Genomic DNA, 16,752 nt, shown 5'->3' with positions numbered 1-16,752 from the left:
AGCCCACTCGAACAATTGGACTCAGATTTTATAATGTCGATTGTAACCTTACCCGTGTTTCAAACTGTCAGTGTATCAAATTTCGTTTCGCTAATCACGCTTAGGGAAAGAAACAGATTTTTTTCAAAAATATTTAAATATAAATAAGATAAATTTCATTGTTATACTTTATGAACATTTCATAAAACTTCAATCCCTTTTTTTTACAATACATGAAGTTTCATATTTTTTAACAAAGCAAATAAATAAATCTATAACTTTTTATCTCCAAAATAAAACACGAATAATACAAAAAAAAATAAAACCTTTCTTCTTGTTTAGTTACAAGATTTTTTCATCTGATATATCTACAAATGTACTTCTCGATTAGTCTCTATCGCACTCGATTGTCTATCTCTCAATAATATCTCTATTTATAGATATCGCAGGCCCCCCAAAGGCTGTTCAAACATGCAATTAATGCTTTTAGCGAGATTATTTTCATTTATCAGTTACACTTCACGCTTATACCCTTCATCGCATAACATAAAGAATATTCGCGGAATATTTTTGAAATAAAATAAGCCAAAAGTAAGAATTTTCTTAATTTCTGAAACTGATTGACCGCCAGCCGAACCACGTGACCAAACTCGGAAAGGAATCGTCTGTGTGGTTAGTGATAACAGAATTAGCAGTTCGGTAAATAGAATTATTAGTAACCCTTTAAGACAACAAACTCTTGGAATTTGAGAACCACTGCGAAGATAGGAAATGTTTATTGTTGTTGCTGTTGAAGGACTGACCAATTTGGGCAGTATCTAGAATTATTCAATCGCTGCTGATAGAATGGGATCAGGTAGAAATAATTTGAATTTTGCTTATTATTTTGTAGATTTTTGTTTGTATAATGGTGTGAAAAACATTCGTTTTTATTTATTGGCATATGTTACTTAATTTTTATACAATTTTAAGCTGATTTTAAAGCTTTAAAGTGTGCACTACATAGAGTGAGGGAATCTGTATGAAGAAATCTCAATACGTATACTGAAAAATACTAAGTTTAAATGCAAAAAAAATTATTATCAAATTTATATATTTTTTTTTTACTTTCGTAATTTTTTCTCTATTATATAGGAAAAAAACTTTGTAATCAGACATGTTAGTAAAATAATTGTAGTGTTAAGAAGTATTATGTACTTAATGTTTTGTTTAGATTATTGTAAAAAACGATTAACTACGGCAAATCTGAAGTTATTACTTCAAAAAAGTAATTTAATAAACGTTAAAAAATGGATTGTAGTTTTATCATGTTTATATATTTAATTGCAAATACAAGTTCTGTTTGATTGAAAATATGTTTTAAAGTAAACAAATAACAAAAAAAAGAAGCCAATGATGTTTGAGTAATGCGTGAATGAGGGCTGATGTATTTGTGTTTATTTATTCAACATAATATATTTTGATTAAACGAGAAAATCACTTAATATTTTATTCTCATTTATAATAGAATCTGTTTTAGACGTAGAAAACAAAATCTTATTTAATAGAATTTCATTCTATTTGTATTTTGTTTTACTTAAAATATTGAAGATAAAAAAATGAGATTTAATCTAAAATGTTATTTTTAAAATGTTTTAAAGAAGAAAATCTTACAACAAATTTCAAATTTTTGAACTATACGTTTTTATTAACTGGCTTTCGTAAACTGCAGAAAATTCCTGTTCTTTTTTCAGATTTTCTTTGCATATTTGACCATTTAAAACTATTTTCTTGACAAAACAGGTTTTTTCTGTCTTTCATCCTAATCATAAAAGAATTAAAACTAGTTCATACCATGCAGTTATGCTTATCGTACAATAACTCTGCCCTTTTTTAAAAAAAATCATTTCAGAATTATTTTCTATTCTTGCTCTTTTTTAGCAGTTATTTTACGGTTTTGAATATCGTATAAACGAAACTGCGATTCGACTGTTGTTTATTGTCAAATCGATACCCTACCTGATTTTGTCTCTTGATATCATTTTTTGGTAAGTTAAATTGCCAGACATTTCTATACGAGACGTTAACAAGAGTTTTAAATATTTTTACACTTGCATATTATTTCAATAAGTATTACTTTTAAAATAAAAGCAGTCACAGGATTTTTTTTCATACTGAAAGACCACTAGACCTGTGGTAGTTCAGGGAACAGAGCACTCGCCTCCCAATGAGGTGACCTAGGTTCGATTTCCGTCGTCGGATGGTCGTAGGAACGCTACTCTCAGCTCGCACCGAATACAATGCTAGCATAGTAATTTTTTACAGTTTTTATTAAAATAACAGAAGTTTGTATGCTGAAATAACAGTGCATATCTGTTTAAAAAACAGGCATCTGTTTTTAAATAACAGTGTTTTTCTGTGAAATAAACTGCTTTATGCTAGCACACCAGCTGGCAATTTTTTTCCGTAAGTTTATCAGATTTTTTACTGTGTACACTTATGAAGGTGGAGTCTTGCAAATAAACTTTATACAACATTCCAACTAATTAGAGAGCTAAAATCTTATTTAGAGCTTTCTGTCTGATACCAATACGTGTTTCAAATGTTTTTCGATTTCTGCAAGCAGAATTTACAACAACATGAAATTCTTCAAAGTTCTAAGTTTTGGCCACTTAGAAACTAACTAGAGTTCTCAAATTTCCATCGAAACTTAAGTGCAACATTGCAAAGTTACTATAAACTTGATTTTTTCTTTCTAGCATAGAGTTATGATAAGAAAAGCGAAATGTGTCTATATTGTTTTATAAAATATTTTTTGAAAGGTTATTAAAACAGTTTAAATATATAGTTAGTCTAAAATAGATGGCCATAATTATTTTCAAATCGATATCAAAGTACTAAGAATAGAGATCCACGAAGCGTTTATGCATATTTAAACTCTCATGTATGTACTCAACATATTTTGAACAAAAAATAATAAAATATTGAGAAAAAATTGTTGGAAATTAAATTTATAAGCAGCCATCTCTCTTTAATATCAAGGTGAGTTGGCCATCCAGTAAAGAAAATATTAGGTTAAAATATGGAAAATAACACATTCCATACAAGTTAACCATGAAAAATTTTCAGTAAGTAGTAAAAAATGAACTTTATCACGACAAATAAGCAAAAAGAATCTAATAAACAAAGTCTATTGTACAGATTTAATCCGTCACTTTCGAAAAAATTTCATCACAATCGTGGCAAAGTTTGTAAATGTTTTATGGAATCACTGCATGCACCTTGCACATCTTGAGTCATTACTTTTACCCTGGTGTTAAAAATTGGAAATTTTTTACATTTGATCAGTTATCTCCAGAACCACTTAACAGATTTTAATAAAATTTGGTTTGACCATAGTTTTATATAATACAAAAATAATAATCATTCAACAATTATAATACACTATTTACATAATCGTGCACAATATAAGTATATAATCGAGTTTAGAACTGCAGAGTTGAATAGAATCAAAGAGTGGTTACAGAATTAAATTAAAAAAAATGGTTTGATAGTTGCCCCTTCGTTCAGGCCGTGATTTCATACTAGAAATAAGGCAGTTTATGAGTTCCTGTGGCAGTTCGTCCCACTCTTTCAGTAATGCTATTTTCAGTCACTGGATGGTCCTCAGAAGGAGTTGCAATTGCTCTCCCTAAGGCTCTCCAGACCAACAAACATCTCCAAAGCCAACACATTGATATTCATCAAATTCTGGGAATGTAGAATCGGATAATACGTAGAATTCTATCGAGTAGGTTATAGTAGGCTTCTGTCAAAGAGAATCAGAATGTTAATATGCAGGGCTGGTAGGGTCCTTAAAAACTGTAAAAAGTTGTTTTTAATTTTGTCATAAAAAAGCTAAGAATTTCTTTTTTATTAGCTTTCATTTTAAAGCAAATAATACGAAACAACAGATTTTCCATATTTATTTATTTATCTGGAAATATTAAGCTTGGTTGTGAATCTGAATCTTCTGGAATGTATTTATTTTATTACTTTTATTATCATTTTTTAAATTTTTTAAGTACCCTACTATTTCTGATATGTCTATGTATATAAATGAAAGGGGGTCATCACTCATTTATCTTATGTAGCCATCTCTCCTGAAGTTTAAGATGAGAAGGATACTAAATTTGTAGCATTATTCAGCTATCATAATTCCTTATTTTTTACTCAGGAATTGAACTACATTTGTACATTATAGGTCCAGCTAGTTAGAAAAAAAAATTTCATTTACGTATTGAAAAGCAACAAAATACTTGATTCACGAAAAATATTCAACCCTCAAATAAAATATACATTCAAATTTTAACCTACTTTAGTTGTCATAAAAAATAACGCTTTGTATAAAAGTTAAATTGCTTTTTATGAAGTTGCATTTGTTGCAATCTATTAGCAAATATCAAAGCATGCAATCTATTAGCGGTCATCTCTCCTCTATGGCCATCTAACCTAGGCTCACCCTTGCACTAACAATATCATTAAGCGATATAAGTTATTTAGTATATTGCTAAAAGTATTAACCGAACACTCAAATTTAATGTGAGTATGTGATGCTCCGAAGCAAATGCACTATACTATTTGCGTATAAATTTGACGCAACGGGATGTTCACGACGTTGTTTGGAAAATACTGGTGACGTTTAAGTGCTAAAACGCTGTCGCTTCCAGAATTTTGCCTTCTTTAAGTAAATACAAGGAATTGTGGATTCAACAGACCCCGGTCAAATGCCGTTTAAAAAAAAAAAAAAAAGACTTAGTTCGTAATATCATTTTTCTAAAATCATTATCCAAGTGCTTCTGTAAAAATTACTATGAAGAAGAAAGAATGATTCAGGATGCCATTTTATGGTGAAGTTGATAGAAAATCTCAGGGTGTGGATGGAGGTTTGTATTGGTATAGTGGATTAGTTGAAGATATTGACAAATTGAAGATGGTGATGATAAACAGAAGAAGATGAAAATTGATAGTTGAGCCGGATTAGAATTAATAAAAAGGCTTTTATTTAGTAGTATTTGTAGAGCTCGAGTTACAAAATATAAAAATCATTTCATAAGAATTTCAGTTGAATCAGTTTTGCATAGTAATATTAAAATAGGTCAGGCCATGGGAGACAAATCCCCACGACCTGCCTAATCAAAAGCCAAATTAAAAAGTACATGTAAATTGTTCCCAGCGGACACAGAAGCATTGGTAGGAGATCCAAAATTGGCGATTTATTAAAATATAGCATAGCCAAAACAAGGCCAACCAGCATATCAATATTGGGTTTAAAAGAATACCTTGGCGATCACGAGTCGCCAACAAATTTATGTGAATTCTTATAACCATGCAACCGAAACATTTAGCCGTTGGAAAATTAGAATAAAAAGTTATAAATAGATTTTTGTTTTCGATTAGAGGCGACAGTGAATATATAAGTCTGCATTAGTAATGAAATAAAAAAATATCCGTTACATTGATCTGGAAGAGAAGAAATAAATATTTTATGTTTGTTTTAAAAAGATTAAGTTTGTGATTTATTTTAAATGTAATTCTATTAATAAAAAAATCAGCTTAAGTAATGAAAGATATTTTAAAAGATAGAAAATAAATATGTGTATGCCAATTGTGGCATCACAATTACCGACCTTTTTGGTGTTCCCATACAGCCAGAAACATGGTAAATTTTTCCATATTCTAGTAGTTTTAACCATACTTTTCTGAGTCTGTCAATTCTTACATTAAAAGAATTCCTTGTTGGATATTTGGCTTTTAGTGGAATTTGCAATGAATACGTACTGCAAAGCATATATTTTTTTCACTTTTGGGCTAGTTTAGTTTCGACCCTGTTAAGTGCGTTAGTAAAAGTAAGGCTGCAAGTGTATTCAATCATTCGTCTATATTTATTAAAATTTTGAAATCCCATTTAATTATATAATTTTATAGTAATAATAAACCTTACTTAAACCTCTTTTGGTTAAATACGGTTTCCACGACCCCGTGTTATTTTCTCGTACATTTTCTTTTCCTTTTGCGTCAGGCATAGTTTCTAATACTATTTGAGTGCTGTTGCTGTTGTCGTATCCCCTGAAGGCAAGAGGGGTGCGCTTCTTGTTTTCTAGTGGCGCCATCTATGGCCAAGAAACTATTTGAGTGTTTATACTTTAATTGCTTTCACCCTTTGTCATCTTCGATTTTAAGTTAAATTTTTGATTTTTTTGCCCTGTTTCCTAGAAAATTTTGATTGTTGAATAATCTAGAACATAATAACTTTAAAAAAAAAACAATTGAAAACAAAAGCATTAAAGCGTAGTGCTGGATAAGTATTTTATTATTGCATGTCAGTCCTTTTCATATTTTTAATGTACAGAGAGAAGAATAAAAAAGGAAAAACTCTGTATTAATTTTCACCCAGTAATTGGATTTTCATGAACTATCATTTAACCTTAACTATATTAATTATTGCAGATGATATTTTAAATACTTTCTCTTAATAAACACGCATTTTTTCCAAACAGGTTTTTATTTTTGACTCTCAAAAGATGGGGGTTGAATAATAGCAATCTGGAAAACATGGTCCCAAAAGTGTGGACAGGAGAGCGATCGAAAGTTTGGACTTAGATTAAAATTATGGTTAAAATTCAGATTAGGCACTAGTACGTGAAATTCCGATCATTATATCAAAAGTTATTCAGCTTGTTCACTTTTTATTTTAAGCACTAATCTTTCATTTTTGTTCAAATAAAAAAAAAAACGATTTATATGGTTAAAATTTTTTACCAGAACACGATGCAAAAACAAATATCTGTTACATTATGGTTGAGTTACGCGCTTGTATTTTATATATTTATAGCCTGCTTTAAGCGGATCATATCTTAATGCATTCTAAGCAACAATAATTATTTTTATTTGTAAAAATTGAAAGCGAATTTTCAAAAACCTATTCTTTGTCCACATGTCTCTATCTTGAGAATAAAGGCTCCTATTATCCATAATGTTTTTGTTTTTTTAACATGATGGACGTATGATATTTTAATGTAGATTTCAACCCCTGAAAGTTTGAATTCGTCAGATAAATACGAGTCTTGTTACCGTAAAGTATCCCAATTAGTTATTTGTCTTCCTATTTTGTTTATTTCATCGTTTTCTTATCTTAGTTTTTGGGTGAGACATAGATTTTATCAACTTTTAATTTTTATACACTGGACACGTGAGTCTAATTTTTGCGCAATATACCCGCATATAACCTCTGTGCCATTTCACTGTTTCTTTTTCTTAAATTTATTTATCCTCAATCCAGTTTGTCATAAATTTCGAAAAATAATAATTTTCTGCCTTTGCTTTACAAAATGAAACAGGAATCTGAATACCTGAAAATGTTCTTTTAAAACATTTTACCATTAAGCATAGAGTAAAATCTTGTATTTGACAGTATTCTCTGACAGTTATGAAATGAATTCCATTTCGAACAATATCAAAGCTACCTTTCAGTCCACCTTTCCTAGTCATCTCTTCAATCTATCTTCTTTTACCAATGAGTAATAATTCGATCCAAAACTGGCAACAAAAGTTTTTTCCTTCATCAAACCGATGATAAGAAATCGAATTTCTCTCCGTCCGGAAGCCGAAAAGGTAGATCCCGACAGGAAATGACGTCGGTGAAACAGGAAGTAAGAAAATTCCTGTTGCAAAAACATCAATATCTGGCCACTCTGTCTGCCAAGTTACCAGGCTCAGACGGAACTACATTTTTACGCTTTTCTCCCAACAATGGCTTTCACCTTTCTCTCTCTTACTAAGAAGATGGAGATGCGGTGAATTCTTTAGACTACATTGCTTCTTTCTCATTTTCATTTAAATTGAAAAAGGATACAAGGGACCGTATAATTATTTACTTTTTTTGGACTTAAAATGTAATGTTTTACTTTTTGTTGTTTAAATATTGTATACTTTTGTTTTAAGTATGCTTTTAGTTTTGATATTTAAATGCAATTACATATGATTTATTAAAATGGATAGACATAATTTATTTTTGTTTAGCTATATTTACTGTTATATGGAGAAAATATTCTATTTTACATGGTATAATATAATTTAAGAATGTTATAATGAAGCGGGAAAAAACTTAAGAACTGTTTTCCAGTTTATTGACTAAACTTATGGGTAGACAAAATCAACCTAAGTTGAGATTATTTGTGATGTTTCATGCTCCGAAAAAATTTATACCCATCATAATTCTACAATTGAATGAAATTAAAAAAATATTAATCCATACATTAAATATAAACACGTAATATTTGTGTATTCTATTGCTCGAAATAAATATTACTTTGCATGTACATGAATCAATGCATGGACAAAAAATAAGTAAAAAACTAATAAGATAAAAACAAAAAGAGAACATTTTGCCCTTTTATCATTTAAAGAAGACCAACACATTTTTAACAAGGAATGAAGAACAAAACCAATTTATGACAATTTTGATTGATTTCCTCGAATTACTTACAATCCTTTTACTCGAAATCTGCCTCGTTTGTTCTTAGCAATTGGTTCACTAATTTTTTTTTATTGATTAACTGCGAAGTTTCTGCGAATACATCGCAAATAGGCAGACGGTTATGTTTTATTGTATTTATAATCAATACCAGCCCTCACATAATTCTTTTTCATTTTTCTTACGATTCGGCTGTTCGGAATATCTACACTGACTGTAGCAAGACGTTTTTAGGTGTTTTCAATGGAAAAGTTCACTCGATCACAAATATTAAAAGAAAAAAAAAACATTAAGTGTTCCAAAGATAAAATAACCATACTAAAATTTTTATAAGTTTCCTTTTATAATAGAATTAAGAGTAAAAAAGAGCAATAAATATGGTTTCCATTAGTCTTTCTAATACCCATGAAGAGTTTTAAGCTCCCTACGATCCCTAAATCAAAGAAATGGAAACATGCATTTCAACCAATTTGGTGATTTTTGATGAGATCATAAACTAAAGGATATTTAGTTGCACACCTAGGTGCTCTCTTTATCCAAGTATTTTGCTTATAAATCTTATTTCGGTGTATTCAAAGTAAGTTACTTTAATGAACATATAATTTGAAACAGTATCCAAATATTTCGATAGTATTTGTTTGCTCTGATAATTATTCTACGTATTAATTCATGTTTCTACATATCGTTCTCACTAACTTCCGTAAAAAAAATATAAACATTTAACGCGTGTGTAAAGTTACTCGTTTTTTACTTTTTATTAATTAATATATTGTGCTATGAAATTTTTATTGCGAAAGTATTTGGATTCCAAAATATGGACAGGAGTACGTTAAGCCGATTATTTTGTATAAACAAGCAATAAATTGCTTTAAAATTTAGACAGGCTTTAATTTCGCTTTAGACGCTTTAAATGTTGTCAATTTTCAATGCCATATAAGTGACATCAATTACATATAACATTTCAAAGACATATAATGACATATATATTTCTCGTGCCATCACATTAAATGATATGCCACATACTCGTAATGTAAGAAATTACGCGTATGTACCATATAATTTAATGTGATGGCGCAAAAAATGGAAGTGGCTGTACTGCTTCCAATAAAGCAATATTACGCGTTTAAAAAATCAAAAACACACTCTGTTATAAACGAAGTTTGACGACAAAAAACATTTAAAAAAGATTTAGGACGATCCCTTGAAACATTTCAGGATCATGAGACCTGTGTTTCCCCTAAGAACACTCCATTAGGGGTTGGGTTAAAAATATACCTATATCCCTAGTTTTGAAAACTCACCCACAATTTTCACCTCAGATGTGCATAAATTTAATGTGATGTTACTATAATTGTTAAATAGCTTTTACTTTTTTGCTGGGATAGGAAGAATTGGGCGTTACGCACCAAGAATTTGATCTAAAAAAATAGATTATTTCTTTTTAAGAACAGTTATTTTTATTTTGTAAACTATATTGATGTATAAACTCAATATCAATGTATCTTTAAGGAGGAAAAAGATTACCATAGAGGGTACCACCTATTAATAAGGATGTAATATGGCAGCCGAAAATCTTTTAAATTTGAATTTGTGGCATTGAGTTAACAGTTTGTTTAATAGTTAAGATGACACTGTACCGCAGAAGAAACATGTGATACCCGAATTCTGTTTTACCTGCATCACTAATTTGAAATTAAAAGCATAGAAAAAAGTGCGTGAAAAATAGAAACAAATTATGTTATTATTACTCCGGAATGCGTTGTCGAGAATTAATCTTAATGTTTTAAGGAGAAAAAAAAAGAATTTCACAATTTCAAACATCGTGGTTTATCTGATCTCACTTTTTTCTACACTTTAACATATGTTTTCGAAGCTCTGTCGCCAAGGAAAATAAAAAAGGCCACAGTTTACAGCCTCACATTTGAAACAAAGATTTAAACTATAAATCCATCATGTTCCACTGAAGGTTTTAGAACGGACAAATAACTGAAATATTTTACATGTTAGCAAACTTTTTTAAAAATCGCCAATTTGGCGACATTTTTCCACCTAGATGAAAATTATCAAAATTAATGTCTTATTCTTAATTTTTACAAATTTTTATGACCCTAGATAATGCAGCATTGGAGTAAATATTAATATTAAAAATTAAATACTAAAAATTAGACCTCAAATGCTTTTTATTTTCACAAAACTTCTCAATATTGTTTGCGCCATTTACAGAATAAGCATAGACAGCGCTGACTTTAGACAGGCTAAACTTGACCTAGCAGTCATAAGTAACTATTGCAAACTCACAGAAGTTATGAAAATAGCATATTATTTTCAAAAAAAGCATTTCATAGGACGATGGAGCCTTCAAAAAACAGCCTAAAATTTTAAATTACTAATGTAAGTAAAACCTAATTTGTCATGAAATGATTCTCTCGTGTTATAGCGTCTTTTTAAAGGTCCATTGTAGCTAGAGTATTCTGGTGCAGGTTCGCAAAGTAGAAGAAGTATATGCATCCTGTGCGCAAAAAATAGTTTAATTGAATTTAGCTAAATGGAATTTGCACTATAGTTTGAATGAGAGTTATTTCACAGTAAATTAACGTAGACATTAATTCCTAAGTTTTAAAAAGCATTTTTTAATAAATTCATTTAAAAACTGTCGATTCTTTCCCCTCCAGAATAATGCTATCTTCTGCCCAAGAGAGTAATGGAAATCGAATGTAGTCCTTACGCGAACATAGAAGTTGTAAATGAAGTACAGAACTGCTGGGATCAAGATGTGGACTCTGACATTGCTGTGGACATTTTGATGCCCAATGGATATTTCATGACCATTAGCGTCAACAGATATGCCACTCTTCATCAAATTAAAGAGGTAAACATTTTGAGGCATTTGAAACTTATTAATTCTCGCTCAATCTTATTTATGCTTTGTATATTCTTTAACGGTTAATCTCGTTAAACTAGTTAGACTAGTTGTCAAGTTAGTCTAGTTAATCTAGTAAAGAATAAACAAGTAATACCGAAAAAATTTAAAGTCAATTCCGACTTCTTACTAGTTAATTAATTAAATTTAATTAATGAATTAATATTTGTGAAAACAGTATTAACATCTACTGTTACTTTTGAATGAAGGTCCCACTACGAACTTCCAAAATGAATCATTGAAAGGTATCACTTACCTTGCTATGTTCTATATGTATAAGCAGTACGACCAACCTTTTCTATATATAGGTCCGGGGTTGGCGTGAATATACCTAATGATAAATATCTAATGACGACAGCCAATTTGAATAACAATAGAACATTTTATTGTTCTAATTAACAAATCATGACGATGAAAATGAAATATGAATGAAATGTCTACAAGTTCAGTGATGATGAGAAAGTTCGACTTCCTTGCCTGAGTACATATACATATCTGCTTCAGCGTAAGGAGTTACGGTTGCAGTTCGACAGCATAAGGAGTTACGGTTGCAGTTCGTAACATCTACTGTTATCCACACAAGTTTAAAAAAATGTATTTAAATTTGAGTGGATGAATAAAAAGTATTTTATTGAAGATTGAAAATTTGAACAAGATATAATTGAAAAATAGGATATTTCATAAATATTTGTTTCACAGAAATGAATGAAAGGGACTTGTATGTTTGTTAGGTTTCATTACGTTATTGCAAAACCTATATCGATATGCTAAACACGCGGTTAAGAGTTTGAAGTTGTTGAATGTCACATAGTGTTGATATGATGATTGCTTTTTACCACGTTTACATTAACTTGCCTTCGTGTTCGGGTGGAATTTTGTAATAGATTTTAAACTAACTTCCCGACTAGCTATAGACTTCAAATTTAGCACATAGTTCAGAATTGGAAGACAATGCATGAAAATGAAGAGAAAGAAGACATACAAAGTAAAATAAATTAAAGAAAAATTGATATTTTCGCGATTGCCTTTTGTTGTCGATTCGATTATTTCAAATTAGTGTCACATGTCAGTTGAAAAGTTTTGTGTACAGTGAGTGAAAAAATTGAGATTTTGGAAGTGAGTATAAAAAAAAATCAAAATAAATTTTTTTTAAAAATCACGCTTTTGTAGTGAAGAATAATAATTAAAAAATAAAAATTTGAAAAACGAAAAACGTGGGGTGCATGAAATACATAACAGTACATATACACATTTTCTTACTCATACACATGCACATCCACATACACATACACATACACATACACATACACATATACATACACATGCACATGCATATACACAAACATATTCCACATACACATTCAGATACAATTACAATTGCAGATATACATACACATATTCTCATGAGCACGCATACACACATTAATATAACTTTACTGTTATGTATTTCATGCTCCCCACGTTTTTCGTTTTTCAAATTTTTATTTTTTAATTATTATTCTCCACTACAAAAACGTAGTTTTTAAAAATATAATTTTTTATTTTGATTTTTTTTATAAATAACTCAAAATGTAAAAAATAACATCTCTTATGCTTTTTTTTAAATTTTAAAAATTGATTTCTCTCCATATTATGAAATTTTTGAATTATTAGAATTCGGAATACCTTTAAAAACTTCGGGTGGTGAACAATACAACTGTTTATCTGGTAATTAATTAGTTCATTTGATTTTGTATTCCCGCATCACACAAACTGAAGTCAAATTATTCTATATTTTATATGTATGCCCTTATTTGATTTTATAACAGATAATATACTATCAAATTTAACTTTTTTGAGCATGAATTGATCTGTTCTATGCGTTCACAATACAAATTCTGATTTATATTTGTACCATTTTATATGTTTACAACAATGGCAAAATTATTAAAATATTCTTTTTCCAATAACTTATTGATATAAGGGAAAAAAACAAGAATTCTTCATTTTTAAATATGTTTTATTTGCATTTTTAAAGCATTTACTATTTTTACAATGCCATTTTAATATTTTATAAAATTTTCAGTTTCCTGAATCAGTATTCGATTTGGCGAGATATTGATTCAATGTATTTTTTACTTATGCAGAAAAGGAGTACAAGAAAAATCTTTGTTTACTTTTGTTATTCATAACAGAATAACACTTAACAGAACTTGTTCAATGCATTACCAACATAAATGGAAAGTTTAAACAAATTTTTCATCTTATCTTATGCTGTAAACACTGTTATCACATTCTGGTAAAAACATGCTGATTCTGTTAAAATCTTACATTTATTATTTAAATTTGTTGTACATGTTTAGATGGAATTCGTGACGTATAAAAGCATTATTTCCTAAAAAAATGTCATCACAAACTTGAGATTAGAGAAAGTAAAATATCACAATAATTTTGCTAGTATTGTGTACAAACAAGTTCATATTTCTTTTTGGTACACCAGTCCAAATCTATTTTTATCTTTATTAAGAAATGCAATTTTTTCTTCTTGTTCTATAATCTATTTCGCATTTATTAATCAATTATTTTGATTTTACTCGTAAATTTTTAACTGTATTTAATACAGTCAAAACCCGCTGTAGTGAACACGGTTTATAGTGAACTCCCGGATATAGTGAACGAAATGTTAGGTCCCGTGCCTTGCTATACACGTATAATGTTATTTTTTTGTGGATATAGTGAACCAAAACAAGAGAGGAAGTTGCATATTAAGAACTTTTTTCTGTCTTAGACTGATTTGTTTTCTTCATTTATTTGTAATAATTATTCAATTTCTACTTCAAAATAAATACATATACCGATTTTTGAAACCATCTATAGCTTGGAATGTAGCAATAAACATTTTTTCCTGTTTGCTTCATTATTGAACAGCAATTTTAAATTGGTTCAGTATTCAAAAAATCCGCAATCTTCCAGTATCTGAACAAATGCTTCAAGTCAAAGCAGATGAATTTGCTGAGCGATTTGGTCAGACTACTTTTATGCGTTCGAATGCCCGAGTAGACAGGTTTAAAAAGCAGAATAATATAAATTCAGGATGAATTATTTTCAGAGAGTCGGGAAATATTTCCATATCTGATGTGGAGGATTGCTCATCAGCTAAAGATTTGAAAAAAAAATTGTACGCAAGACGAATGGTAATAAAAAATAAAAGTTAACTCATTTTTGTTGCTAACGTAATATTTTTCAGTCATTTTTGTATTTCATTTTATTGGTCATTTATTGAACACTAGAAAGACGGAAACTTTAGTATATTGCCCAAAAGCAGTCAAAATTACTGGATGGTAAAAATGTAAATAATGTGTAAAAAAAACTTTTTTTAATTAATTTTTAATGCTTTTCAGATTATTTACAGTTATATAGCAAGTTATTAGTAAATATTAACAATTAAAAAATTATATATTGTACAAAATTTTGAGAAATTGTGTCATTATATACATCACTGTTTTGCAGTCAAAATGACTTCCTTTGGCAATCTTGTGTTAAATAATATGTAATAAAAAGGAGGAGTTTGAAAGCATTAGTTAAAATTGCTTGCGGAACGGATATAGTGAATTCCCGTTATAGCGAACCGAAATTTCAGTCCCTTGAAGGTTCACTATAGCGGGGTTTGACTGTATTTAATAGTTGGATCTTTAAAAATTACAGTGAAACAGAGCCTATTTATGGCAATCTATGGATTTCCAAAAAAAAAATTTGAATTCTCGTACACGAGCAAGGCCTAAATTAAACTTTTTAAATCTAAACTCTCCCTACATTAAACTAATGCTTTGCATGATCTAAATATGAATGCTTATTATATTTATTTACTCAAAAGAATTTAAATAATTTTTGTAGGCAATACAAAAATAGTCATTTTCTTTCTAAAAGTTCCAAAAAGGGAAATAAACATTAAAGCATGGTTTTGTTTTTAAAGGGTAATCAAGGGAGATTACGAGTAAAAAAAGGGCAATTTACCAGATCACTACTATAAATCTAAACAGCTATGAGCTATTAGTTAAAATAGCATTGTAAATCACCGGATCCTCTTATGACTTGGTTTTTTTTAGTAACTGTTTTTCTCATCTTGAATAGCAAGTTTTTAGAATGCAAATAATAGCTTTTATTTTATACATATAATAAAATGGCTCCTCGTTTTAAATGTGAAACTCTTAAGAATTCAAAATTGCATATAAATTTAGGCAGAAATTTTAATTTCATTAAGTCTTTTGCCTAGTTTGTTATTTATTTTTGGCCAACTTTTAAATGCCACATTGCATTAACAATTGGATTAATATCCTAGCTCCCATTAATTGTATAATGCTCTTTGAAATTATAATTGAACTACGTTTTTTTGACAATTTTAGGCAAATTGTATAGATTATAGGAAATCTTGAAATATTCTTTAAGGCAGAATAACTATATAAAATTCAATATTTCTTATTTAAATCAGGAAACTGTGCAAAGCCGGACGCATATGAGGAAAAACGCTAAATACAAAATCACAAAATTATAAACTCACAGATAATTTTCTTTTATATAATAGACTGCGTTTACCAAACCTCAGAATTTCTTTTTTCATTCAACATTGTTTCATCCTAACGTGTCGATATTTTTTGCGATAAACAAGTAAAAGTTTGGTAAATATAATTCTTAAAGAAAGAAAATTTGTCAATAAAATATTTTTATCAAGCTCTTAATATTTTGTTCATGAAAATTTTGAAACTTTTTTCTAAACCCATTTTTAGTTTCAATGTGGAGATTAATAGTAATAACGCAATTGAAAAATCAAACACATTTTAGTATTATAAATGACAAATAAATGCATACTTTTGATTGTTAACAAATAGAAAATTATTAAAAACTGGTAGGACGTCAGAGGTAAAGGAAACATGGACAATAAATTTGATTACCCAAATCAGTGGCTGCGGTGGATTTACTTACTATTTTTTTTTTATAGAGAGATAAAATATTATATTTACATTTTCTAAAAAGTTTTGGTAAGTTTTAAAAAGTTTTTGTAAAAAATGTTTTGAAAACTTCATGCACTTTTTGAACTGTTCATTGAAAATAATACATGCTGACTAAAAGAAAATCAAAAATTTAATAAATTAAGTATTTGAAAATAAATAACATTTTCAAACCTTTATTTATAATCTTTACATCAGTGCCAGCAATATTTATAAACAAGATTTTCATTACTTCTAATATTGTTTCCATACATATTACGCCAAAAATTAAAACACCTAGAAAGATTTGACAGGATGAAACGAAATTTTACATATCTAAATACAACGTTGATATAAGTAAGTTATTAAAAAGTCAAAGCAAACTGATTATTTAT

General features: G+C 29.0%; 1 protein-coding gene across 2 annotated transcripts in view; it reads left to right on the top strand.

The window, feature by feature from the left end:
- The first annotated feature begins 435 nt into the window (after positions 1-435).
- The window catches only part of LOC107454170 (phosphatidylinositol 3-kinase 92E), a 65,717-nt gene continuing 49,400 nt past the window's right edge, over positions 436-16,752 (top strand). Inside the window, exons 1-2 of one of the 2 annotated variants that reach the window (XM_043053017.2) lie at positions 436-835; positions 11,146-11,342. In XM_043053017.2, the coding sequence (XP_042908951.1) occupies positions 11,175-11,342 (168 nt within the window). In that variant the 5' untranslated portion in view covers positions 436-835; positions 11,146-11,174. Of the gene's footprint in view, positions 836-7,693; positions 7,893-11,145; positions 11,343-16,752 lie in introns of those variants that run through there. The other variant, XM_043053025.2, reaches the window with a different exon arrangement.

The sequence above is a fragment of the Parasteatoda tepidariorum genome, chromosome 1 (genome assembly GCF_043381705.1).
Source record: "Parasteatoda tepidariorum isolate YZ-2023 chromosome 1, CAS_Ptep_4.0, whole genome shotgun sequence".
NCBI lineage: Eukaryota > Metazoa > Arthropoda > Arachnida > Araneae > Theridiidae > Parasteatoda > Parasteatoda tepidariorum.
This window is presented reverse-complemented; position numbering and strand designations above follow the sequence as displayed.